The following is a 27,809-nucleotide window of genomic DNA, read 5'->3' as shown; positions in this document are numbered from 1 at the left end:
GATAAATTCTTGTGTGTTCTATACAGTATAAAAAGAAAGCAAGAGATATGATTTCTCATAATGTATGTATAATAATAATATTGTATTAAAAACAATATAAGACTACAGATTATTGAGATTTACCCAAGTCTTGTGTGTACGCCCTCTCCTGACCCTCCAGATAAAGAAGACTGTACCCACTCCAGAGCAGAGGCATGCCCACCGGACACTCGGGTATCACCTCAGACTGACTGTGGATCACCAGGAGAAACCCGGAGTTCACCGTTACTCCTGGAGCTGGGAATCCAGGGTCTCCCTGAGGACCTGGTAGACCTGGGGGTAAAAAGAGAAAAGAAAATTGATAATTACTGTTTATTTCTCAAATAATTGATTTATTCAATTTTTGCTTGACTTTAGCTTAGCTTAGAGTCTCCCATCAGCAAAGTGCAAAATTCAGAAACTGAACAAAATTAAACATTTTCCCATTAAAAATACTGAACACTGAACATGGATTTTAGGAGGTTTATGTCAATTTGGCCATTATTTGTATCTATTTTATCTAAGTCGCGTTGGACAAAACGTCTGCCAAATGTAATGTAATCTAGCTTTTATAAGACAACAAATACAAGAAAAAATATAAATATCCAAATATAATGGCTAAAATGAAAAGGTCTGCATGGCTAAAATTAAAAGGTCAGTGTGGCAAAAATAAAAGCTTGGTGGGACTACAGTTAAAAGGTCTGCACAACTAAAATTAAAAGCTCAAGGCTAAAATTAAAGCTCAGCATGGATAAAATTAAAAGGTCTGCATGGCTCCACACGGCTAAAATTAAAGCTGTGTTCGGGCGAAAAAGCCTGTGTTTCAGCAGGGAGTGTGGGAGGGAGCCAGCAGGGAGCCAATAAATGCCGGGTTTAAGTTATTTTTAGAAGGAATACGGAGTTTAGCATAAATTTTCACACTTTTAGTATCAGTTTGCTTGGTTTTATCAGTTTACTTAGTTTACTACTTCTCTAAAAACTGGTTTCCAGTTTACCCACTGAAATATATAACCTGTACAGGGCTGGTGTAGTAATGTTAGCTGAGCTAACATAGCCTTAGCATTAATTGCATCAATTTGTTTACCAAAAGACTGGTCGTTTTCTGTGTGTATATTTAACTCATATGTGATCTACTGTAGTTTACTGTGACTCCATATGGCCTTATTTAAGTGTAGTACTGAGTTGATGAGTGAATTGGTGCGTTAGTAGTTTTGTAATGGCTTGTAATAGTAGAAATACATTTAGGCAATGGTGAAAAAGTGTCAAAATGTTTGTTAAAATGTTTCAACTTAGTTTTGTTACGCTTTCAGAAATAAATAGGTATGCACGGCTAAAATTAAAGCTCTGCTTGGCTAACATTAAAGCTCCATACATCTAAAATTTAAATTTTAAAATGATGTGCATCCCTAATGTTCTTATTCCAACTTGGGTTTGTTACCTTGTGGTCCAATGAATCCTTGTGGTCCAACATCTCCAGCATCTCCACGAAGACCTGCATGCCCTGGATTACCTTCATGCCCAGTTGGACCACGGTTCCCCCTCAGACCTTTTAGCCCTAGAAAGAACAAAACGTAATGCAGTTTTATCCATTTTGTTCTCTATAACTTAAATAAATAAGGGATGAGTTGGAGGACTTGTATGAAGGTCTTACCTATGGGTCCGGGGTTTCCTGAAAGTCCTGGTATTCCTGAGCTCCCTGGTGGTCCAGGTGGTCCAGGCTTTCCTTGTGGTCCCACTCTGTACGGTGGAGGGGCTCTTATAACTTCACCAGGTTGACCTTTGAAACCTGCAAGGATGTAGAATAATAATATTTAAACAGTGCAATACTGATTCTGGGTTCACTCAGTACTGCGGTGTAAGCCTGGTCTTCACACAGCTAAAATTAAAAGGTATGTAAGGCTAAAATTTAAAGCTGCATATGGCTAAAATTAAAGGTCTGTGTGACTAAAATTAAAACGTCTGCTCAATTAAAATAAAAGCCTCCGCGTGGTTAAAATTAAGGCTCCACCAGGCTAAAATTAAAGCTCCACACAGCTAAAATTAAAAGGTGTGCGAGGTTAAAATTAAAACGTCACAAAGCTAAACTTAAAAGGTCTGCATAGCTAAAATTAAAGGTCTTCACGGCTAAAATTAAAGCTCTGCACAGCTAAAATGAAAAGGTCTGTGCAACTAAAATTATAGCTCCGCATGACTAAAATGAAAAGGTCCACAAGGCTAAAATGAAAGCTCCGCATGACTAAAATGAAAAGGTCGGCGATGCTAAAATTAAAGCTCCACATGGCTAAAATGAACAGGTCTGGCCGGTTTAAAATTAAGGCTCCACACGGCTAAAATTAAAAGGTTTGTGAAGCTAAAATCAATGCTCCGCGCGGCTAAAATTAAACGGTCTGCACAACTAAAATTTAAAGCTCTGCATTGTTAAAATTAAGACTCCACAAGCCTAATTAAACTCTTCACAGCTAAAATTAGAAGGGCTGCATGGCTAAAATTAAAGCTTTGCTCGGCTAAAATTAAAAGGTCCACGTGGCTACAACTAAAAGGTCTGCATGGCTTAAATTAAAGCTCTACTCGACTAAAATTCAAAGGTCTGCACGGCTAAAATTAAAACTCTTTTCGGCTAAATTAAAACTCTGTGAAGCTAAAATGAAAATTTCTGTGCAGCATTTAAGCTCTGCGTGGCCAAAATAAAAGCTTTTTTTGCGGTGGGCTAAGGAGGTCGAGTGTTGCAAAAGTGTAGGAACCCCTGGTCTACTGTTTAGAATGCTTACCCATGTTCCCAATGATCCCTTTATCTCCCTTCAACCCTGGGAGACCAGGTCTGCCCATAAGACCTGCTGGTCCCTGAGGGCCAATCAGACCAGGTGATCCTGGAATCCCTGACAATAAGAATAATAACAGGTGATTTTAGTGTTTATCACAGTTTATCACAGATAAAATTAAACCACACTCTAGTGCAGATGACTTACCTTTGGGTCCTGGTGGTCCATCGTACCCAGGGCGCCCTGGGGGCCCATCTGTACCTCTCAAGCCCTTTGGTCCTCTGTGGCCTGGTAGTCCCACATCTCCAGGGTCTCCTGAAACAGGGAAAACTGGACCTGGAGGTCCGATTTCTCCTGGTGGACCTGTGTAGATAACAACATTAAATAAGACAATATTAAACAAAGCATAAAACAATGTTTATAATCATATAACTAAACCAGCATGACTGTTAAGAATTAGAATGTGTTTCTAAAAACATATATCATGTCCTTAATAGAGACATGTGAGTGTAAAAGGCATGAACTAATTCTCTTAATTAATCATGGGTGTGGTTAATTTTGGGCAAAATATGAAATAAACCAATCAGTGTGCCAGTTGTCATTCCCTTTAATAAGAACCAGGTGAGCTCTGACTTTGGCACGTTCGCTTCTTAACAGGGCGGCGCTTTTGTGCGTCTCAGCAGAGGATACTGAGCTGCTCGTTCACACTGTGAAGATACACCAGCAGCTCATTTAAGGATTTAAGAAACAGTACCGTTATTTTATTCTTTAATCTGTTTATTGTTCAGTTAAAAGTCGGATTTGCGCTCTGCACGCACTGGGAGCACCTATAGGAACGGACTCTGACAGTTGACTGTTGTCAGGGTTTTAATCAGTAAGTGGAGCTCCTGTGTTTTCCGCCACCAAAATAACAAAAAACAATGTACCTGAACACACCTCACTTCCAGACCACCACAGCCATTAGTGTAGATTTATTCATAAACTTCTATGTTATTTTAACAGAGCGGGGGCAAGTCGTGGAAATAGACTGCTGACGGGGTGTAAGATGGCAACGAGCATTGCGACTTGGGGATGGGGGCAATAGGGCCCTTAGAGTCTCAAACTTCAAGTCTAGGCTGAAAACCTACTTGTTTATATGTTTAGATTACATTTCTGGACATTAAAGTGGGTGGATGCCAGTGTTTTAGGGTACTTTCATGTCTATGCTACCCTCTGGCTCTTTCCTTTTAGTTAGAACTACAACCCCAAATCAGAAAAGGATGGAGCAACTCCATATGAAATTGGACGTGTTTCTTCTGTAGCATTACCTTAAGAGTTTAAGAGATTGTAGAATGTTCATTTTAGTCAGTTTTGCACATTTGTTCAATTTATTTTTTTGCAATTTATAGAATAGGTTCTTTTAGTTGGCAACTTTTGCTGAAGTAACTGTTTCTACAGCCCAGTCAAGGGATTTTTACCAGGTTTATGAGCATTGTTTGCATTCAGGAACAATACCTTTAGTGATGTCATGATAGCAGATGATCACCAAACCAAGAAAGTTTTATTGTATTGGCAATACTTTGGTACTACAGGAAGTTGATCAGCTGTTGCACACTGAAAAAGAACAAACCTGGAGGTCCGTAAAGTCCATTTGGTCCTGGATCGCCGGTGAGTCCTGGAATTGGTCGTTCACAGTTTCTACCTGGAAGGCCGGGAGGACCAAAGGTACCAGGGGGACCTGAAGCAAAATCCAGATCTGTCATGGTTCTGGTCATAAAGGTAAACCAGTTGGTCAGGTTGATTTAAAAAGCTATTTTAAAATGAAACATGGTCATTATTCAAACAGTAAGTAAGTAAGAATAGAAATTATGTGTTGATGTGTTGAAACCTGGGTCTCCAGGTGGGCCTGTAAAGCCTTTCTGTCCTAGATGGGAGATTCCTGGAACTCCGGGGGAACCAGGTAGTCCCTGGTCTCCAGGATCACCTGTTATCCCTGGAGGTCCTGGAAGACCAGAACCTAGAAATAAAAGCATTGTAAGATACATCAGATAGATCTAAACCAGATAAAAACACACCTGACAGGTAATTTAAACAAAAGCTTAAGCTTTGAAGAAGGCAGGCGATGAGTTGGTTCCCATATTACACTCGGCAAATGGGGAATTGACACAATCGGCTCAGGATGATTCCCATATTATACTTGGCAACCGGGGTTTTCCACTAGCAAGTTAGATTGAAACCTGTATTATACTTGCCAACCGGGGAATTGACACAAGCGCCTTTAGTCGATTCTCATATTACACTCGGCAACGGGGTGTTTCTACGAGTAGGTTGGATTTAATCCCGTATTATACTTGGCAACCGGGGAATTAATACAAGCGCCTTGGGCCGATTACCATATTATACTCAGCAACTGGGGTGTTTCTATGAGCAAGTTGGATTGAATCCTGTATTATACTTGGCAACCGGGGTGTTAGTGCAAGCAGGTTGGATTGAATCCTGTATAATACTTGCCAATCGTGGTGTTAGTGCAAGCACGTTGGATTGAATCCTCTATTATACTTGGCAACCGGGGTGTTAGTGCAAGCAGAATGGATTGAATCCTGTATAATACTTGCCAATCGTGGTGTTAGTGCAAGCAGGTTGGATTGAATCCTCTATTATACTTGGCAACCGGGGTGTTAGTGCAAGCAGAATGGATTGAATCCCTTACAATACTTGGCAACCGGGGATGTTAACACAAGCAGGTTGGATTGAATCCTTTACTATACTTGGCAACCGGGGTGTTAACACGAGCTGGTTGGATTGAATCCCTTACTATACTTGGCAACCGGGGTGTTAACACAAGCAGGTTGGATTGAATCCCTTACTATACTTGGCAACCGGGGTGTTAACACAAGCAGGTTGGATTAAATCCCTTACTATACTTGGCAAACGGAGTGTTGGTGCAAGCAAGTTAGATTGAATCCTGTATTATACTTGGCAACCGGGGAATTAATACAAGCGCCTTGGGCCGATTACCATATTATACTCAGCAACTGGGGTGTTTCTATGAGCAAGTTGGATTGAATCCTGTATTATACTTGGCAACCGGGGTGTTAGTGCAAGCAGGTTGGATTGAATCCTGTATAATACTTGGCAACCGGGGTGTTAGTGCAAGCAGGTTGGATTGAATCCTGTATAATACTTGCCAATCGTGGTGTTAGTGCAAGCAGGTTGGATTGAATACTCTATTATACTTGGCAACCAGGGTGTTAGTGCAAGCAGAATGGATTGAATCCCTTACAATACTTGGCAACCGGGGATGTTAACACAAGCAGGTTGGATTGAATCCTTTACTATACTTGGCAACCGGGGTGTTAACACGAGCTGGTTGGATTGAATCCCTTACTATACTTGGCAACCGGGGTGTTAACACAAGCAGGTTGGATTGAATCCCTTACTATACTTGGCAACCGGGGTGTTAACACAAGCAGGTTGGATTAAATCCCTTACTATACTTGGCAAACGGAGTGTTGGTGCAAGCAAGTTAGATTGAATCCTGTATTATACTTGGCAACCGGGGAATTAATACAAGCGCCTTGGGCCGATTACCAATTATACTCAGCAACCGGAGTATTTCTATGAGCAGGTTAGATTGAATCCCATATTATACTTGCCAAATGGGAGGGTTGGTGCAAGCAGGTTGGATTAAATCCTGTATTATACTTGGCAACCTGGGGGTTATCACAAGCAGGTTGGATTGAATCCTATATTATACTCAGCAACCGGGGTGTAAACACAAGCAGGTTGGATTGAATCCCTTACTAGACTTCGCAACCGGAGTGTTAGTGCAAGCAGGTTGGGTTGAATTCTTTAATATACTTGGCAACCGGTGTGTTGGCACTAGCAGAATGGATTGAATCCCATATTATACTCAGCAACTGGAGTGTTGTAATATTTATATCTTAAAGTATTTAAATCAAAGCCCTCAAGGTCCCAATACAGACAGTTCTCATGACAACTCAATACTGAGTTTTGTAATAGCCAAATAGTTATATAAACTTTTAACAATTAAACAATATCCAGAACAATTAAATGTAATTGTTCTCACCTGTCGCGCCTCTTTCTCCTTTATTACCAGGAAGACCATTCAGACCGTCCAGTCCTGGAGGTCCTGTGTATCCTGTAACAGAAGAAATCTACTGTCATTCAAAGCAATAATGAAAAACTGTGTAAGAAATGTTAGAAATATGAATCCAGACTGTTTTTTCAGACTGTAATGCTTCTTTGAAATGTTTGTATGTTCTCATTCATACCTTTCTGACCTGGCAGTCCTGGATAACCTTTAAGACCTGGAGATCCCGGAGAACCTGGAGGACCAGGAAGACCAAACCGCGAAAAACCTGGAAGACCTGTAGTTCCTGTACACATCAAATCACAACATGTCAGAATGGATCAGCCAGAATCTATTATTCACCCTACTAACAACAACACCCACAACCATAACAATCTGAAACTGGCTCGACAAGGATCCAGAAGCAAAGCATAAAACTAGGTTCCCAGTCCATTGACTCAACTACCTTAACAAGTACTCAGACCTTCACAGAAAGGTACAGTTGCAAGACAAACTATGTGAACCTTTAGATTTAATAACTGGTTGATTTTCCTTTAGCAGCAAAAACCTCAACCAATCCTTAATCGTTTCCAGTAGTTGCAGATCAGACCTGCAGAACGGTCAGGAGGAATTCTGGATCATTCCTCTTCACTAAACTGTTTCAGTTCAGCTATAATATTATGGGATATCTGGTGTGAATCTCTCTCTTGAGCTCATGATGCCACAGGATCTCAGTTGGGTTCAGGAGGTCAGGACTCTCCAGAAGGCTCTGTGTTTATTTACTTCTGTTAAAGTCGTTCGGTTGTTGATTTACTTCTATGTTTTGGGTCGTTGTCCTGTTGCATCATCCCTCCTCTGTTGAGCTTCAGTTGATGGACAGATGGCCTAAGGTTTCCTGCAAAATATCTTGGTAAACTTGAGAATCTTTATTTCACAGTTGGGATGAGGTTTTGATGATGGTGTGCTGTGCGTTGTGTTTTCCTTCCAAACAACTAGTTTTTGGTTTAATCTGTCCACACTATATTTATCTAGTACTGCTGTAGAAGAACATCTAGGTGCTCTTTTTTTTTTTTTTTTGGACAGCAGTGTCTTCCTCCGTGGTGTCCTCCCATAAACTCCATTCTTGTTTAATCTTTTCCTTATTGTAGATTTGTCAACAAAAATGTTAGCATGTGGCAGAGATTTCTGTAAGTCTTCAGCTGACACTCTAGGATTCTTCCTCACCTCATTGATCATTCTGCGATCACCCCTCTCCAATCTCACTGTTGAAGTACTTCAAACACTTTCCCTTACCGACCTAACCTCAGCCCTTCTTAGCCACAACCGTTGACTGGATCTTTCCTCTACCTCTGACAACTCCTTTACCAAATGCGCATACTTCAGCCTTTTCCCTTTATACTCTCCATCTATTCATTTTCAAACATAACAGTTATCTGAATGAAGAGTTAATTTAGGGTATTTTAAGCAAAAGGTGGCCAGTAATAAGGGATCCTTCTAATTCATCAGGTCTTGCCGCTGGGGAAACGCCTAAGTAAACAAAAACTGTCATTCTTAAAAAGATCCCTTTCTTTCAATGTCAAACGAGCACCAGATGTTAATCTACACAGATTCCTCTCCAGAAAACTGTTTCTATTAGTGAGTAAAGTGCTAAAGTGCTTCACTTTATTTACAGTAGGCTTAGATTTCAAATATTTTTACTGAAATGGCCGATATTTGGGGCCACCGTGCTAAGTATTACTAAGCATTACATGAGCACCATGTACTTATACTAATTTATACATTTCACCATTTAAACAATAGACAGACACTGTAATATTTGTAGGTTCGAGGTTAGAGTTAGGGTATAAGTACAATCTTGTGGGAGATTACCTTGACGACCAGGTGGACCTGATGGTCCAGGAGATCCAGGTGGACCAGGAAGTCCCCTTGGGCCTTGGGGTCCATGGTCTCCTGGGTCCCCAACAGCTCCTTTCTCAGCTGTAAATAAATTGTAAACAATGTAAATAACTCAAATATACTCAATACTTCTTAAGCAGCCCATTGTATGTTGTTATGTGCTTAATCACTTTTATGGCTCTTTAGCTAAACTAGAAACGTTGACATCAAACATGTACAGCTCTTTGATTTTACCAAATTAAAAAAAACTCATCAAGAGGGATGATCACAACCCATCAAACCAAACTGAACTGCACCATAAAGTTATCCAAAAGCAGTGTGTAAGACTGGTGGAGGAGAACATGATGCCAAGATGCATGAAAACTGTTATTAAAAACCAAATATTGATGATTTCTGAACTCTTAAAACTACTTTATGAATATGAACTTGTTTTCTTTGCAATATTTGAGGTCTGAAAGCTCTGCATCTTTTTTGTGATTTCAGCCAGGGTGAAGACTAGCACACGCCTCCTCTGATTCATGTGAAGTCAGACTCCTCCTCTTTTTGAGCTGCTGCTGATGCTGTAGCATTACTGAGTAGCATCACAGCGCTAACACTCGGAGGAAAGCTCAGCGACTCGGTTCTGATACATCAGCTCACAGACGCAGCCTTGAGCATTTTTTACATTTTTTAACTGATCCTGCTGTCAATATTCTTTATTTTAATATAAGATATTAATATATTTGTGAAAGACTCACCATCACATTCTGGAAAAACAGAGACAGAGGTTTGCAAAGACATACATAAAGAGAGACAAGGACAGAAAAAAAATCAAGATTTCATAAAACACACTACTTCATTCTAACATGAAGTAACAATCAAAAGTTTAGACACACCTTTTATTCATTTTAAATTTCTTTATTTCTTACTTAAATGTATTTACATTATACATTATAGTTTAATATTTCACACATGAAGAAAACTAGAAAACTTTCCGAGTGACTCTCCCTCATTAAGACACTGAGATTAAAATACCAAGAGTGTTCAGATCTGTCCTCAAAGATACATGTGCTACTTATTTAGAAGAATCTAAAATATATAAAACATATTTTGGTTTATTATTAAAAATAATTCTGCATGTGTTCCTGTATAGCTTTAATATAGTCTTCAATATTAAATTTACAAAGTAAAATGACAACATTCCTGGCCGTGTGCTGAGAGACTGTGTCTGGGAACTCGCAGAGGTTTATACTGACATTTATAACACCTCTCTGAGTCAGGCGGTGGTTCCCACATGCTTCAAAGCCACCACCATCATCCCTGTCCCAAAGAAGGCATCGCCATCCTGTTTCAATGACTATCGTCCAGTTGCACTAGTCATGCATCGCATCAAGTCTTTGCTCCCCCCTCCCTGGACCCCTACCAGTTTGTTTATCGGTCAAATCGCTCGACCGATGATGCCATCTCCACTGTTCTCCACTCAGCCCTCACACACCTAGACAAGAAGAACACCTACGTCAGAATGCTGTTTGTTGACTTCAGCTCAGCATTCAACACAATCGTCCCCCAACAGCTCATGCACAAACTGGACAGTCTGGGGCTGAGCACTTCACTGTGCAACTGGCTGTTAGACTTCCTGACTGGAAGACCACAGGCAGTGCGGGTTGGCAGCAGCACATCCAGCATCACCACACTGAACACAGGGGCTCCCCAAGGATGTGTGCTGAGCCCCCTTCTGTTCACTCTGCTGACCCACGATTGCACACCAGCACACACCTCCAACCTCTTCGTCAAGTTTGCGGATGACACGACGGTGGTGGGTCTCATCAGCAACAACGATGAGTCACACTACAGGAGCGAGGTGAGCCGCCTGGCCTCCTGGTGCAAACACAACAATCTCTCACTGAACACAGAGAAGACCAAGGAGATTGTTGTGGACTTCAGGAGAACTCACACACTGCACAGCCCTCTGTCCATCAACGGAACTGCTGTGGAGAGGGTGAGCAGCACCAAGTTCCTGGGTGTGCACGTCACAGAGGACCTCTCCTGGAGCACCAACTCAGCGTCACTGGCCAGGAAGGCAAATCAGCGTCTCTACTTTCTCCGCAAGCTGAGAAGAGCTGGAGCCCCCACCCCCATCATGACCACCTTCTACAGAGGGGCCATCGAGAGCATACTGACCAGCTGTTTCACCGTGTGGTACGGGGCCTGCACAGCATCCTGCCGCAGGACCCTCCAGCGCATCGTGAGAGCAGCTGAGAAGATTGTTGGCACCTCTCTCCCCTCCCTTCAGGACTTGTACAGCTCCCGCCTCACACGGAAAGCCCTCCGTCTGGCAGGAGATCCCTCTCACCCACTACACAGCTTCTTCAGCCTGCTGCCATCAGGGAGGAGACTGCGGAGTCTCGGGTCTAGGACCAGCAGACTGCGAGACAGCCCCATCCATCAGGCTGTGAGGATGCTGAACTCTCTTCCTGCTCTACCCCCCATCCCAATCCTGCCCCCAGCACACACTCACTCAGCATCCTGACCCCCCACTAATAAAGTACTGAAACTCTGCACTACAATACACAAAGTACTGGTCCCTTCCAAACGGACTTGCACTACACAACACCTGCACTACTGATATACTTGCACTGTCAATACGCACTTTAATTCCACTTAATTAAACTGTGAACTTTAAGGACTTACGCACCCATTCACTTTACCAGCCTTAAGCTATATACCATATACCGTATTTGCACTGCTGATATATACTATTTATACTGTCATTCCATCTCAATCACCATCAATATTGCACTATTGTCTTACGTATGTTTATTGTGTCTTGCTGTATTGAACATATAGTGTCTCCCACTCTTTTATATTATAATTATATATCTATTTTTCACTTATTTACTTATATTTATATATCTATTCCTCCCCCACACCACTGCACCTTGTTTTTGTCTCATGTATGTCTATTTGTGTCCCTGCTGTATTGTACACATAGTGTCTCCCATTCTCCTTTATTATATCTATTATCTGTACTTGCTGTAAAATTGGGAAGGAGAGTAACGTAATTTCAATTCTCTGTATGTCCTGTACATATGCAGTACTGACAATAAAACTACTTGACTTGACTTGACTTGACTTGACTAAAAAAGTACAATAAAAAGAAATAAAACACACTGAGTGAGAAGATGTGTGCTCAAACTTTTAGCAGGTCCTATAAATTTAATTCATAAAAAATTAATGATATATAAAAAAATATATAAATATATCCGACCTTTTGGTCCGTTGTCACCCTGAACCCCTTTTGGTCCTTGTGGACCTGGAATTCCTACGGAGTCTCCTTGGTCACCTGGATGAATGAAGCATAAATATTATATTTGCTAAATATTATAATGCTATCAGGTTTTAAACACTTTTAAAGGTTAAAAAAATGCTGATTTTAACTATTTTGGACTTAAAAACATACGTTCTGAGGCTTCGGCTATTGTTCTACAGCTTCCTAATTAAAATAAGAGTCACAATTAACATTACTTACTACAGTACTCAGCACTGTTAAATGGTTAAATGATGTCTCAACTAATTATTTATTAACACTAGTTAAGAAATTAATACCCATTAATTTGTTATAATGCTTAAGGATGTTGTAAATAATAATGAATTAAGACATTATTTATAAATGTGTAATAAATAATAATATCTTAACTAGCGTCAATTAATAACTAAATTGCAGTTCCTGTAGAAAGTGCGAGTGTGAAAGTCGCAGTGCTGATGTTGCTAAGTGGTTGCTGAGGTGTTGCTACAGTTTCCATGCTGGTTGCTAGGGGGTTGCTAGGTGGTTGCTAAATGGATGCTAGGTGGTTGCTAAGGTGTTGCTAAGTGGTTGCTAATGTGTTGCTAGGTGCTTACTAAAGTGCTGCTAAGTGGTTGCTAAGGTGTTGCTATGGTATCCTTGCTGGTTGCTAAGTGATTGCTAGGTGGTTACTAATGTGTTGCTAGGTGGTTGCTAATGTGTTGCGTGGGGCTTACCAAAGTGCTGCTAGGTGGTTGCGAAAGTGTTGCTATTGTATCCATGCTGTTTGCTAAGGTGTTGCTAGGTGGTTGCTAAAGTGTTGCTAGGTGCCTATTAAGGTGTTGTTATGATATTCATGCTGGTTTCTAAGCTGGTTTCTAGGTAGTTGCTAAGGTGTTGCTAAATGGTTGCTGAGGTATTGACTTGGTATCCATGCTGGTTGCTAAGGTGTTGCTAGGTGCTTACTAAAGTGTTGCTAAGTGGTTGCTAAGGTGTTGCTATGGTATACGTGCTGGTTGCTAAGTAGTTGCAAGGTGCTTGCTAACGTGTTGCTATGTGGTTGCTAAGGTGTTGCTATGGTATCCATGTTGGTTGCTAAGATGTTGCTATGGTATCCATGCAGGTTGCTAAGTGGTTGCTAGGTGTTGCTATGGTATCCGTGCTGGTTGCTAGGTGGTTGCTAAGGTGTTGCTAAGCGATTACTAAGGTGTTCCGATGGTATCAGTGCTGCTTGCTAAGTGGGTGCTAGGTGGTTGCTAATGTGTTGCTAAGTGGTTGCTAAGGTGTTGCTAGGTGCTTATTAAGTTGTTGCTACATCATATGAGTTTTATACCTTTAATTCCTGGAAATCCCTGGTTACCTGGAGCTCCATTCAGTCCAGGAAGACCTGGATCACCCTGCATCAAGAAGCATATTATAATATGTTATAACATATTATAACATATTATAACATATTGTAGCGTGACATTTTGACATGCCAAAAATCATGGGATAGCATTAAGTGGTAATGATTGTGACCGGCAGTGTCTGGCTAGAACTGTCCATGTGAACAGGTGAATGATTCTGGCAGATCAGCGTTCATTAGCTTCCACAGGACAAGGCAAAAGTCATGGGACACAATACTATTTCCTGTCCCGTGACATGTGGCACAACAGTGTATGTATAAAAGCAGACAGCCAATAAGAATCTAAATCAGATCCGGATTCACCTGATCTCCAAATGTCCCTGGGAATCCCATAACTCCTGGATATCCTTTAGGTCCAGGTGGCCCTGGTGGCCCCTGAGGGCCACTTCTTCCAGGTAAGCCAGGATAGCCTTTCTGAAAACCAGGGCCACCATCCACTCCATTCACACCATGCTTACCTGGTGAGCCTGGAACACCTTTATATCCTGATTAATAAAAAAAAAAAAAAAAAAATATATATATATATATATATATATATATATATATGAATGTATGTGAAAGCACAGAATTAGTTCTTATTCATGTGGGGAAAATGTATTTAAAATGTATTTATGAAATATATTTCACGATATATATATATATATATATATATATATATATATATATATATATATATATATATATATATAACAATGTGTTGAAATGTGTTGTGGCTAATTTATTTGTATTCATATATTTTGTTAAATATATTTTAAAGTACATTTGATTTTTGGTTCTCAGTTTAAAACAACACGACATAGGACAAAGTATATAAAATTATCTGCATCTTTAAGATACGGTACATATATATATATTGTATATAGTTTAATACACATTTAGTATGTAGACAATATATTCTTATATATATATATATATATATATATATATATACATTTTTACATATATTTAAAATGTATATACATTTTAATATACATTTGGTACATATGCAATATATGCTGAAATATATTTTAATTTCCACATATATTTGAATTTATATATATATATATATATATATATATATATATATATATATATATATATTTATTTAAATTGTATATACATTTCAATATACATTTAGTATGTAGGCAACATATTCTGAAATATATTTTAGTGTCCACATATTTTTAAATTGTATATACTTCCATATGCAATTGGTATTTAGGAAATATATTGTGAAATATATTTCAGTTTCCATATATATTTAAATTGTATATTCATTAATATACATTCAGTATAAATGCACTGAAATGTGCTGAAATATATTTTAGATATATAATATATATTTTAGTGAAGTGAAAAGCAATTTGTTTCAAATTTGTTTCAAATGAAGTAAAAAAAAAATAAAAACTAATAACACAATCAAGCTAAAACAAGTACCATTAGCACACCTTACTAAACATGTGGTGTCAGAATGTAATAAAGACATAAATACAAAAATGAAAAATAATTATATTTTTTCTAATGAATTTCCTGTTAAATTTACTCTCTAGACTCGATTACCTCTCGGTCCCGTGAATCCTGGTCTTCCATTGGATCCAGGTAATCCCCTCATTCCTTTTAAAGGAGTTAAAAGACCTGGAGGTCCTGGAATCCCATCGATACCTGAACAAATTTGATCACAGGACAAGACAAGAAAGTGATAGACAGCTTAAAGTCAGAAAATCTATCAAAAACACCTTATAAACATATATTTGTAGAATTTTGTGAGGTTTTGCACTGGCCATAGGAGGTTAACCGACTTGTAGGCCTGTCACGATAATCAAATTATAGATAAATCGTACAGTATATGTAAAAAATTGACTCTCATGTTATCGCTATATCAATGGTAGAAAATAGTTTTAAACACAATTATATTTGGGACTATATATTGTCCAAACAAAAATCTTCTATATAGCTTTATATTAAAACTAGGGCTATCAACTTTTAAAGCGTTAATGCATGTGAATTTAGTAATAAATCAGTAATGCATTATTATTTTTTAACTCAAATTAATTACGCCACCAAGTTTGACTATATAAGGTGCAGTTTAATCTGATATATTAACCCAATAGTATACTACTATGAACAAACTCTGTCTCTGCTGCTGCTCCATGCTGTTTACACACTAAGAGCATGGTATGTGCAGCGCTCACTGCTCACATCTATGCTAAAAGTTCCTTTAAAAAAATCAGTGTTTTTAAAAGTGCACGTAAATTTTTCAGCGTTCTGTGTTAAAGAAGCTTCACACTTCACACTGCATCTTCTTGCTATATTTACTTTTTTAGACACTCTGACCAATCAGAGAGGCGATGTGCTTGCATGGTTTATTGGTGCACATTTTGGTGCGTTTAGTTTTTTATGCCTGTGTGAAACCTAACCAAACAGAGGGAGAAACTCTCCAAATAAACTATAACTCATCAACTGATCCGGATCATAGAAACTATAACACAACTACAGGTGTGAAAACGTTCTTTTATACTCAGCTAATTAAGCTCTTATTCAGAAATCCTTGCAACCAAGATGAGATGTTTATAATGAAGTAAAAAAACATGTTTCCTCTATCCATTTTATCATGCATTCTTTATTCCAGTGCCCCACATTGGCAGTTGCTAAGGTGTTGCTATGGTATCTGTGCTGGTTGCTAAGGGGTTGCTAGGTACTTGCTAAAGTGTTGCTAGGTGGTTGCTAAGGTGTTGCTATGGTATCTGTGCTGGTTGCTAAAGGGGTTGCTAGGTGGTTGCTAGGTGGTTGCTAAGGTGTTGCTATGGTATCTGCGCTGGTTGCTAAGGGGTTGCTAGGTGGTTGCTAGAGTGTTGCTAGGTGGTTGCTAAGGTGTTGCTATGGTATCTGTGTTGGTTGCTAAGGGGTTGCTAGGTACTTGCTAGAGTGTTGCTAGGTGGTTGCTAAGGTGTTGCTATGGTATCTGTGCTGGTTGCTAAGTGGTTGCTAGGTACTTGCTAAAGTGTTGCTAGGTGGTTGCTAAGGTGTTGCTATGGTATCTGTGCTGGTTGCTAAAGGGGTTGCTAGGTGCTTGCTAGAGTGTTGCTAGGTGATTGCTAAGGTGTTGCTATGGTATCTGTGCTGGTTGCTAAGGGGTTGCTAGGTGGTTGCTAGAGTGTTGCTAGGTGGTTGCTAAGGTGTTGCTATGGTATCTGTGCTGGTTGCTAAAGGGGTTGCTAGGTGGTTGCTAGGTGGTTGCTAAGGTGTTGCTATGGTATCTGTGCTGGTTGCTAAGGGGTTGCTAGGTACTTGCTAAAGTGTTGCTAGGTGGTTGCTAAGGTGTTGCTATGGTATCTGTGCTGGTTGCTAAAGGGGTTGCTAGGTGGTTGCTAGGTGGTTGCTAAGGTGTTGCTATGGTATCTGCGCTGGTTGCTAAGGGGTTGCTAGGTGGTTGCTAGAGTGTTGCTAGGTGGTTGCTAAGGTGTTGCTATGGTATCTGTGTTGGTTGCTAAGGGGTTGCTAGGTACTTGCTAGAGTGTTGCTAGGTGGTTGCTAAGGTGTTGCTATGGTATCTGTGCTGGTTGCTAAGTGGTTGCTAGGTACTTGCTAAAGTGTTGCTAGGTGGTTGCTAAGGTGTTGCTATGGTATCTGTGCTGGTTGCTAAAGGGGTTGCTAGGTGCTTGCTAGAGTGTTGCTAGGTGATTGCTAAGGTGTTGCTATGGTAGCTGTGCTGGTTGCTAAGGGGTTGCTAGGTGGTTGCTAGAGTGTTGCTAGGTGGTTGCTAAGGTGTTGCTATGGTATCTGTGCTGGTTGCTAAAGGGGTTGCTAGGTGGTTGCTAGGTGGTTGCTAAGGTGTTGCTATGGTATCTGTGCTGGTTGCTAAGGGGTTGCTAGGTACTTGCTAAAGTGTTGCTAGGTGGTTGCTAAGGTGTTGCTATGGTATCTGTGCTGGTTGCTAAAGGGGTTGCTAGGTGGTTGCTAGGTGGTTGCTAAGGTGTTGCTATGGTATCTGCGCTGGTTGCTAAGGGGTTGCTAGGTGGTTGCTAGAGTGTTGCTAGGTGGTTGCTAAGGTGTTGCTATGGTATCTGTGTTGGTTGCTAAGGGGTTGCTAGGTACTTGCTAGAGTGTTGCTAGGTGGTTGCTAAGGTGTTGCTATGGTATCTGTGCTGGTTGCTAAGTGGTTGCTAGGTACTTGCTAAAGTGTTGCTAGGTGGTTGCTAAGGTGTTGCTATGGTATCTGTGCTGGTTGCTAAAGGGGTTGCTAGGTGCTTGCTAGAGTGTTGCTAGGTGATTGCTAAGGTGTTGCTATGGTATCTGTGCTGGTTGCTAAGGGGTTGCTAGGTGGTTGCTAGAGTGTTGCTAGGTGGTTGCTAAGGTGTTGCTATGGTATCTTTGTTGGTTGCTAAGGGGTTGCTAGGTACTTGCTAGAGTGTTGCTAGGTGGTTGCTAAGGTGTTGCTATGGTATCTGTGTTGGTTGCTAAGGGGTTGCTAGGTACTTGCTAAAGTGTTGCTAGGTGGTTGCTAAGGTGTTGCTATGGTATCTGTGCTGGTTGCTAAAGGGGTTGCTAGGTGGTTGCTAGGTGGTTGCTAAGGTGTTGCTATGGTATCTGTGCTGGTTGCTAAGGGGTTGCTAGGTGGTTGCTAGAGTGTTGCTAGGTGGTTGCTAAGGTGTTGCTATGGTATCTGTGTTGGTTGCTAAGGGGTTGCTAGGTACTTGCTAGGTGGTTGCTAGGTGGTTGCTAAGGTGTTGCTATGGTATCCGTGCTGGTTGCTAAGTGGTTGCTAGGTACTTGCTAAAGTGTTGCTAGGTGGTTGCTAAGGTGTTGCTATGGTATCTGTGCTGGTTGCTAAAGGGGTTGCTAGGTGCTTGCTAGAGTGTTGCTAGGTGATTGCTAAGGTGTTGCTATGGTATCTGTGCTGGTTGCTAAGGGGTTGCTAGGTGGTTGCTAGAGTGTTGCTAGGTGGTTGCTAAGGTGTTGCTATGGTATCTGTGTTGGTTGCTAAGGGGTTGCTAGGTACTTGCTAGAGTGTTGCTAGGTGGTTGCTAAGGTGTTGCTATGGTATCCGTGCTGGTTGCTAAGGGGTTGCTAGGTACTTGCTAAAGTGTTGCTAGGTGGTTGCTAAGGTGTTGCTATGGTATCTGTGCTGGTTGCTAAAGGGGTTGCTAGGTGCTTGCTAGAATGTTGCTAGGTGGTTGCTAAGGTGTTGCTATGGTATCTGTGCTGGTTGCTAAGGGGTTGCTAGGTGGTTGCTAGAGTGTTGCTAGGTGGTTGCTAAGGTGTTGCTATGGTATCTGTGTTGGTTGCTAAGGGGTTGCTAGGTACTTGCTAGAGTGTTGCTAGGTGGTTGCTAAGGTGTTGCTATGGTATCTGTGCTGGTTGCTAAGGGGTTGCTAGAGTGTTGCTAGGTGGTTGCTAAGGTGTTGCTATGGTATCTGTGCTGGTTGCTAAGGGGTTGCTAGGTACTTGCTAGAGTGTTGCTAGGTGGTTGCTAAGGTGTTGCTATGGTATCTGTGCTGGTTGCTAAGGGGTTGCTAGGTACTTGCTAGAGTGTTGCTAGGTGGTTGCTAAGCTGTTGCTATGGTATCTGTGCTGGTTTCAAAGGGGTTGCTAGGTACTTGCTAGAGTGTTGCTAGGTGGTTGCTAAGGTGTTGCTATGGTATCTGTGCTGGTTGCTTAGGGGTTGCTAGGTACTTGCTAGAGTGTTGCTAGGTGGTTGCTAAGGTGTTGCTATGGTATCTGTGCTGGTTGCTTAGGGGTTGCTAGGTACTTGCTAGAGTGTTGCTAGGTGGTTGCTAAGGGGTTGCTAAGTACTTGCTAAAGTGTTGCTAGGTGGTTGCTAAGGTGTTGCTATGGTATCTGTGCTGGTTGCTAAGGGGTTGCTAGGTACTTGCTAAAGTGTTGCTAGGTGGTTGCTAAGGGGTTGCTATGCTATCCATGCTGATTGTTAGGTGGTTGCTAAAGTGTTGCTAGGTGGTTGCTAAGGTTCATGCATTCTTTCATTCTTTATTCCAGCGCCCCACGTTGGTTTTTATTTCCTCTCAGACATACAAGTATATACTAGTATTTTAATTATTTCGATTTTAATATCCACTATTAAAACTTGTGTCTTAAAAAGAACAAGTGCGATTAATCGCAGTCAATTACAGAATATTGTTGTGATTAATCTGATGAAATTTTCATTTAAAAACATTAAAAAACATTAAAACCAGTAAGTAAACAGTATAAGTAGTAGTACCTTTCGATCCTTTCTGGCCCTCGTCCCCTGTCGCACCTTTGTAACCCTCGTCACCTCTCACCCCTGGTAAACCTGGTGGCCCTGGAGGACCTTGGTGTCCAGGTAGACCTATTAATCCGGGAATCCCTGGACGTCCTCTGATTCCTTAAAAAGAATTGCAATTTTTTGCAAGCTTTTAAATACGTTAACTCTACTGTTAAATTCCCTGTTTTAAAGTTAGAAGATCTAGGAAAAATAGTTAAAAGTGTGTTTTTTTCAGTATGAAACTTCTTTTGCTTGCATGAATTAGTGTAATCAACACACATATATATATATATATATATATTATGAAAATGGTTTATGTCACATATTTGCAACAACCCCAAGCAAAAACTAAAACTAAAACAAAAAATTGCAATGTTATGTTTTAGTGTTATGTAAAATTATTGTGTTTTATATGTTGGTCTTTCAAAAGTATTAAAGTAGTAAAACACTTAAAAAAAGGTTTGAAAATGTATTTTTTTATGAAAAACAAGTGAATTATCCTAATTAAACCACTACCTGTTAGAGGTTATGAACAAAATTGCACTAAATATTGATAGAATAATTAGTAATGGAAATATGTTTAGTAATGAAATTTTCAAACTGCTTTTCAGACATCTTTTGCATAATAATTAAACATGCACTGGGTTAAATTAACCCATGAACACCATTGTTGTTCCTAACAAATTAACATAAAAAGAGGGTTAACATGATTATTATCAATTTATTAGAAAGATAATTAGAATATTTAAATTCTCTACCCGACCTTTAATTCCAGAAAGCCCAGGCAGCCCTTGTTCTCCAGGCATTCCTTTCAGACCAGGAAATCCAGCTTCACCAGGGGGACCAGGTCGTCCAGGTGAGCCAGGAGGTCCCTTCAGTCCAAGTCCAGGAAACCCAGGTAGTCCCTGATCTCCTTTCACACCTTGAATGCCTGAAAGAGAGCTAGTTTTAGCTATAGTTATAGTTTTATTGCATAAACAACATTATGAATCCTGCATCTCACAAATAACGCAAAGTATAGAAAAAAACTAATACTAGAATTAATAACTAACGTAAACTAAGCACTAATAAAACAATAAATATAAAAACTAGCACACACACTTTAAAAACTCATTAAAATTAACTGAACTGGAGGAGAAAAGGTAAAAACAAAATAAAATTAAACTATAATAAAAAATTCCAAACTATGAAAACCTTGTAAGTAACAAATCAAACTGTTTAAAAAATACAGTTGCACAAGTTAGAATGTTATAATCACACAGCTTTATAATGTATAATAGGTCTATGCTTCTTCAGTGTTGCAATGTTAACTAACACCATTTTAAACAAATTTCACTCATTTAAACAGCCCGAAAAACAGCCAGTTTATGGGGTGGGTTGGGTCGGGTCGGGCTCATAATCAATCAGTCAATCAATCAATCAATCAATCAATCAATCAATCTTTATTTTCACTTGGGAAAAAAAATTACCCTCATTTACCCTTACGTTGCTGAGCATGTGCAAAATAAAAGGGATTTAAACATTTAATAATATATTAGAAATAATGAGGAATAAAATAGTAAAAACAAAAAAAAGTACTAATTTTAAATCAACATTTCATATATATATATATATATATAAATACAAAATATATTGTCGCTGTCCAATGAAAAACACTTATCTCTAAAACAGCAACTTTACAGTAGAGAGAAAAAACCTTTCAACTTTCAATTAAAGTCAATGTAAAAAGAGTTTATTTCAGGTCATTTTGAAGAGTTTCTATTGGTCCGTTCATCAGGAAATTTTGGCACAGTGTAAGGCACAGCTTGTCTGTTCAAATTATGTAGTAAACTAAAAATAGACAAAAATACAGATAGGTGTTTTTTATTGGACAGTGACGATACCATAAATACCATAAAAAAACAATTTTTTACAAAAAAAGTATATATAAAATAAGTAAAAAGATAATAGTAAAAGTAAAGTAAAATATACAAAATGATAAGAAATGATGAGAAATTAAAAAATGACTAATAGAACAAGAACAAGAACGAAAATATAAAACATTAGAATAAAACAATAATAAAAAGTAAGAATAAATAAATAAAAATTCATATTAAAAAAAAAAAAATATATATATATATATAAAATAAAATAATGGTGATTTCTGATGGTGATTAGAAACTTAAAAAAAAAATCCAACATTTCCTGTAATAACAGTTTTTAATAATGGATTTTTTGGGCCAGATCTAAGCACCAGCATCATCAGTATCTGATGATCCGACATGAAGGTCATCTGGAAAGAAAACAGCAAATTTAAAGTTCTCAGCCTTTCTTACCATGCTGTCCTGGCAGTCCTGGAAGTCCTGGGAATCCAGGGAGGCCTGGACTAGTTCCTGGTGGTCCAGGTGGGCCTGGGTCCCCAGCGTCTCCTTTTCGCCCACTGCATCCTTCACCTCCAGTACGACCAGGTTGTCCTGCACAAAATACGAGAACAACTGAGTGGACAAATGGTGGGATCACTCAATGCAGAACACTAACAGGATAACCCTCTCGAGAGTTGTCTCAACTGCCACGCCTGCTACAAACTCTTAATCCTTTCATTACCGTTTACTCAACCAATCCCATCTCACTTTAACGCTCGTCACCCCCAGGATTCTAAATTGTTTCAGTTGTTACTCTTTTACACATGTATATAAATCTATTTGTTTGTTTGTCATACTTGTTGCGAAGTATTTTCACTGGGAACCAGAAATTTAAAGAGCATTTTCTTTGTTTGTATTGTCCCTGATTTTTTTCTTTGACTATGTTTTTTGCCTTGCCCTACTGTTTTGTTGGCTTTTTGAATGCTGGTTTTGGCTCATGTTTTTTCCTTTGGTTTGTGATTCAGCTCTGATGTTTGCTGTCATTGTCTTTCTGGATTTGACCCACGCTTGTTATACGACTACACTTTTTGTTTACCAAAAGTGTCCTACTCTAACACTTAGCACAGTACAGTGAATATCTAATCACTAACTGGATAGCCCTCTCAAGAGTCCAACTGTCACACCTACCAAGAACTCTGCCGTTCAGAACTTTCACTGGTTACTAGCAATATACAGAGCATTTTCTTTGTTTGCATTTTCCGTATTGTATTTTTCTCTTTGACTAAGTTTTTTGCCTTGCCCTTCCTTTTTGGTTTACATCTGTGATTTTCTGGCTTTTTGAATGCTGCTTTTAGCTCATGGTTTCTCTTTTGGTTTTTGATTTGGCTCACGCTCGTCATCCCCAGGATTCTGAATTGTTTTCAGCTTTTTTCTAATTTATGCATGTATATAAACCTGTTTGTTTTTCATAGTTGTTGCGAAGTATTTTCACTGCAATACACAGAGCCGTGTATTACCTGTGATTTTCTGGCTTTTTGAATGCTGCTTTTGGCTCATGGTTAATCTTTTTGTGTGCGATTTAACCCATGCTTGTTATTATAAAGCCTCATTCAGTTTTTACCGCAAGTGTCTGACACCCATCTGTAGCGTTACACCAACACTTACTAGCACAGAACAATAAATATTTGAACACTAACTGGATATCCCTCTTAATAGTCCCATCACTTGGCCCAACACAGTGACAAAAAGAACACTAACCAAATACCCCTCTTAAGTGTACATCACATAACATAAGCATAATGTAATGTTTAACCTTGTTACCTTGTAATCCATTAGGGCCTGGAGGACCTAGACTTCCCTTTTCACCTGGGCGTCCAGGGAATCCTCTTCCAGGTAATCCCGGTCTACCTCTGAGAGAATCCCCTGGAGGTCCCTTTGCCCCTGGAGGTCCTGGTGGTCCTGGTACTCCTGCTGCACCACTGTAGCTGCGTCCAGGGGGTCCTTGATCTCCTGGATCTCCAGGAATTCCTGGAGGACCTACAGAAAAGGAAGATGCATGCATGCATTTGCATCAGTCAATTACCAATCAGTAAAATACAGAAGTACCTGAGATTTTAACTCACCTGGAGGTCCATGCCCTCCACTGTCTGCATCATCTCCTCTTTCACCTTTTGGACCATGTGGACCAGGAGGGCCTTGATATCCTGGTGGTCCTGGTGGTCCAGACAGTCCTGGATATACAACAAGAATGATATCAATATAAAAAAAACTAAAATAACTTAAAAACTATCCCACAAATAAGTCAAAAGCAAATATAAAGCATCAAAAAAGATCGTAAGAAGTCTACCTGGACTGCCAGTTTCACCTGGTGGTCCTGGTCGGCTGGGGACACCAGGAACGCATGGAAGAACTTCCCCTAAAAAAAAGAGATTAGATTGGAATTCCAGCTATGAATCCATAACAAGAATCAATCCTTTCTTTTAGTAAACATTACTTCATTTATTTTTACTGAATCAATCCTTTCTTTTAGTAAACTTTACTTCATTTATTTTATTGAATCAATCCTTTCTTTTAGTAAACTTTACTTCATTTATTTTATTGAATCAATCCTTTCTTTTAGTAAACTTTACTTCATTTATTTTTACTGAATCAATCCTTTCTTTTAGTAAACATTACTTTTACAAAATAAAAATAAAATAAAAAATAAATCTTTGAGATTATATAAATATTTAAATGTGTGTTTTAACTAAAAATATACAAATTTCAGTAATACTGTATAAATGAAGTAATTGTAATTAGGTAATATTGTATGCAGAAATTAAGTAAAGTTTACTAAAAGAAAAGATTGATTCAGTAAAAATAAATGAAGTAAAGTTTACTAAAAGAAAGGATTGATTCAGCAAAAATAAATTAAATAAAGTTTACTAAAAGAAAGGATTGATTCAGTAAAAATAAATGAAGTAAAGTTTACTAAAAGAAAGGATTGACTGAAGTTCAGTTCACTTATTTACTCTGTGTAACATTTAAGTCTTGAAACCGAGTTGAAGTTACTTAAATTTATCTGAAATTAAATTCACTTAAAAAAAAAGCAAATGCAGAAAGTTGCAAAACTTATTTTTTTAGAGTAAATTTTCAGTGTATTGTAAATGTACCTGGTGGTCCTGGATGCCCAATAAATCCAGGTGGACCTTCTGGGCCCTGGTCTCCTGGTAGTCCTGGTGGTCCGCTTGGACCAGGAACACCTATACCTGGAAGTCCTGCAGGTCCTGGGTATCCTTTAGGCCCAGGATGTCCAGGATGTCCTTTGTATCCTTTGGAACCAGGATAACCATCACCCTGATATAACACAGAGTTGGAAAAAAGGGGGCTGGAATGTTCAACTACCACATCCCAAGTTCAATCTACTGTAGAAAATATTAAACTCATATATTATATAGATGTATTAAACACACAGAGTGATCTATTTTAAGTCTTTATTTATTTTATTGTTGATGATTATTTTGGATTACAGCCAATAAAAACCCAAAAATCAGTGTCTTAGAAAATTAGAATATTATATAAGACCAATTGGTACTTTTAGCTGTGTGGGCAGTGTGCCAAGTCCTGCTGGAAAATGAAATCTGCATCTCTATAAAAGTTGTCAGTAGCAGAGGGAAGCTGTAAGATATGAAGTGCTGTAAGATTTTGTCGGAAAACAAAACTGCACTGACTTTAGACTTGATAATAAAACACAGTGGATCAACAACAGCAGATGACAGACATGGCTCTTCAAACCATCACTGATCATCAGTACATTTTACATTTCATTTAAAGCAAATTAAGGGAGCAGAGTCTGGAGGAAGAGTGGAGAGACACACAGTCCAAACTGCTCGAGGTCTAGAGTGAAGTTTCCACCAATCAGTGATGGTTTTGGATGCGGATTTCATTTTCCAGCAGGACTTGGCACACTGCCCACACTGCCAAAAGTACCAATTAGTCTTATATAATATTCAAATTTTCTGAGACACTGATTTTGGGGTTTTCATTGGCTGTTGGCCATAATCATAATCAACTTTTCAAAAATTGATATAAAATGTTTTTGAGATGCACCTGTAGATAAATAGATAAATAGATGCTCCATTAATCCAAAATGATACTTAAGCAGTTATACCACAGTTCCATTAACACTGTTTATTTAAAGATTTTTGAAAGAGTTAAAGAGGAGGAGAAAATAGGATCTGTTTGGTTATAAAAACTCTGCCAGTTGAAATAGTTCCATTGCTGCTCTGTTTGTAGCTGCGCTGTTTGGTTTGTAAGCGCTGCATCGTTGCTAGGTTACCTCTATGTGGCGGAGTAATACATGAAGAGCTTCGGTTACAGTACATTACCAGCTGATAACGGCACTCCTAGAACACATCTCAGCCAATCACGTTGCAGGGTTTGAACTAACTGTGGTATAATTAGGAATAATGGACTGGCTTAAAGAACCAGTCTATTGAAAACATGTTTCATATACCGAAGTGTCTCGTTTATGAACTCACTGGTGCTCCTGGGTCTCCAATCAAACCATGCTGTCCTGGAAGCCCTGGTTGCCCGCTGACACCTTGTGGTCCGGTAAACCCTGGATCACCCCGATCTCCTTTTATGCCTTTTAATCAAGCGGGACAAAAAGTGAGACAACAAGTTGTCATGCTGTACATGAAATACAGTATATTGTTAATTAAATTAAGCATAAAAAGCTACATTGCATCTTCAGGGCCAAGCTTTGCTGTCATCTGCTAAAAAGTCCTATTAGTTAGAAAATGTACTTGATATTGAGGTTCTAAAACCTGAACCTGCACTAAAAAAATGATGCGTAAAATTGACTTTAAAAAAGTTTTGCAACTTTCTGCATTTGCTTTTTTTAAGTAAATTTAATTTCAGTTTCAAGAGTTAAATGTTACATAGAGTAAATAAGTGAAATGAACTTCAATCCTTTCTTTTAGTAAACTTTACTTAATTTCTGCGTACATTATTACCTAATTATAATTACTTAATTTATACAATATTACTATATATCATTTTAGTTAAAACACACATTCACACATATCACACTGACTCAACACATGGATGGCATGTATACTAGTATACTAAAAAGAACTCATTACATGCCATCCATGTGTTGAGACAGTGTAATATCAGGAAAAAAATCAGGAATTATAATATTATGTATCATAAATAATTTGAGTAATACTGTATAAATTAAGTAATTAAAAAAAAGTAAAGTTACTTAAATTGATCTAAAATTAAATTTACTTAAAAAAAGCAAATGCAGAAAGTTGCGAAACTTAACAGTAAAAGTAGTTATGCCTGGCAATATAATATAGCATTTTATGCCACCTATCGTTGGTATCATAATTTTAAGAATCCTATAGTCCGAAATCCTATAGTCTGTGGCCCTATAGAGGTATTATAGAAATCTTACCTCCTATTGTTGAATAATAAGGGTCTCCTTTGTGGCCCTTAAATCCCTGAGGACCAGGCAGACCTGGGGGTCCCTGAAAATTAAAGGTAACAAAAAAAAACCTCTCATTCAATAGTACCGTATTTTTCGGACTATAAGGCGCACCGTATTATAAGACGCACCATCAAAGAACGCCTATTTTCTGCTATTTTTCCATACATAGGGCGCATCGCATTATAAGGCGCGTTAAGTGACACTAGAAAGGGTGCCTATATCAAAGTGAACAGGGGTGGCGCCATGTTTCCCTTCCCCCACCGGGGGTGGTCGCTTGCCGGTGGAGCGTCTCAGTATATATAAATCTAGCTCTTTCAAAGTCAAACGAGTGCTGGATATTAATCTACACAGATTCCTCTCCTGAAAACTGTTTATTTGGGTGAGTAACGTGCTTCAGTTTATTTACAGTAAGCTTAGATTTCCAGATGTCCACTAAGGCTTGCTGCACCAGCTTTAGCATAGCTATCCGCTAGCACGCTAGCTAGTCACCTAAACTAGTAAAGTTAACCCAAACTTAAACGACAGCGTTACACTGAGTAATCCTGCGTGTTCTGGTAAGACAGTGAGATATTAGCTAGCGATTCGTCCCCCGTAGCTTGTTTTAACACGGTAAACAAGCAGATTACAGGCTGATAAAACTCACCTCTGAGAGAGTTAGCGCTTAGCATCTAGCTAATGCTAGCCAGGCAAAGCAGCACAGACTTACAGGCCGATAACTCACCTCTGAACGGTGAACGCTTAGGGATTAGCATCTAACTCTAATAATACTGCTCCAGCAGTATTAAAAGTGCTAAATTTAGAAAATACTGATCTCTGAACAGTGAAAAAGCTAGCTAGCTAAGCGGTTAGCATCTAGCTAA

At 39.1% G+C, this 27,809-nt stretch overlaps 1 protein-coding gene across 1 annotated transcript in view; it reads right to left on the bottom strand.

Annotated features, from left to right (window-relative positions):
• Nucleotides 1–27,809, bottom strand: part of LOC103028317 (collagen alpha-4(IV) chain-like) — a 66,750-nt gene that overhangs the window by 4,010 nt on the left and 34,931 nt on the right. Inside the window, exons 22-44 of the mRNA XM_049478867.1 lie at nucleotides 26,917–26,989; nucleotides 25,994–26,100; nucleotides 24,626–24,809; nucleotides 23,821–23,889; nucleotides 23,597–23,704; nucleotides 23,295–23,510; nucleotides 21,948–22,085; nucleotides 20,396–20,563; nucleotides 19,609–19,752; nucleotides 14,952–15,053; nucleotides 13,716–13,897; nucleotides 13,341–13,404; nucleotides 11,993–12,067; nucleotides 8,719–8,826; nucleotides 7,052–7,156; nucleotides 6,847–6,918; nucleotides 4,645–4,773; nucleotides 4,387–4,494; nucleotides 2,985–3,140; nucleotides 2,787–2,894; nucleotides 1,670–1,804; nucleotides 1,457–1,573; nucleotides 124–312 (exon numbers count right to left, since the gene is read on the bottom strand). Of these exons, the coding sequence (XP_049334824.1) occupies nucleotides 124–312; nucleotides 1,457–1,573; nucleotides 1,670–1,804; nucleotides 2,787–2,894; nucleotides 2,985–3,140; nucleotides 4,387–4,494; nucleotides 4,645–4,773; nucleotides 6,847–6,918; nucleotides 7,052–7,156; nucleotides 8,719–8,826; nucleotides 11,993–12,067; nucleotides 13,341–13,404; nucleotides 13,716–13,897; nucleotides 14,952–15,053; nucleotides 19,609–19,752; nucleotides 20,396–20,563; nucleotides 21,948–22,085; nucleotides 23,295–23,510; nucleotides 23,597–23,704; nucleotides 23,821–23,889; nucleotides 24,626–24,809; nucleotides 25,994–26,100; nucleotides 26,917–26,989 (2,857 nt within the window). The remainder of the gene's footprint in view (nucleotides 1–123; nucleotides 313–1,456; nucleotides 1,574–1,669; nucleotides 1,805–2,786; nucleotides 2,895–2,984; nucleotides 3,141–4,386; nucleotides 4,495–4,644; nucleotides 4,774–6,846; nucleotides 6,919–7,051; nucleotides 7,157–8,718; nucleotides 8,827–11,992; nucleotides 12,068–13,340; nucleotides 13,405–13,715; nucleotides 13,898–14,951; nucleotides 15,054–19,608; nucleotides 19,753–20,395; nucleotides 20,564–21,947; nucleotides 22,086–23,294; nucleotides 23,511–23,596; nucleotides 23,705–23,820; nucleotides 23,890–24,625; nucleotides 24,810–25,993; nucleotides 26,101–26,916; nucleotides 26,990–27,809) is intronic.

This window comes from Astyanax mexicanus, chromosome 4 (assembly GCF_023375975.1).
Source record: "Astyanax mexicanus isolate ESR-SI-001 chromosome 4, AstMex3_surface, whole genome shotgun sequence".
Classification (NCBI taxonomy): domain Eukaryota; kingdom Metazoa; phylum Chordata; class Actinopteri; order Characiformes; family Acestrorhamphidae; genus Astyanax; species Astyanax mexicanus.
Note: the sequence above shows the minus strand (reverse complement) of the source record. Positions and strands in the feature narration are given on the sequence as shown.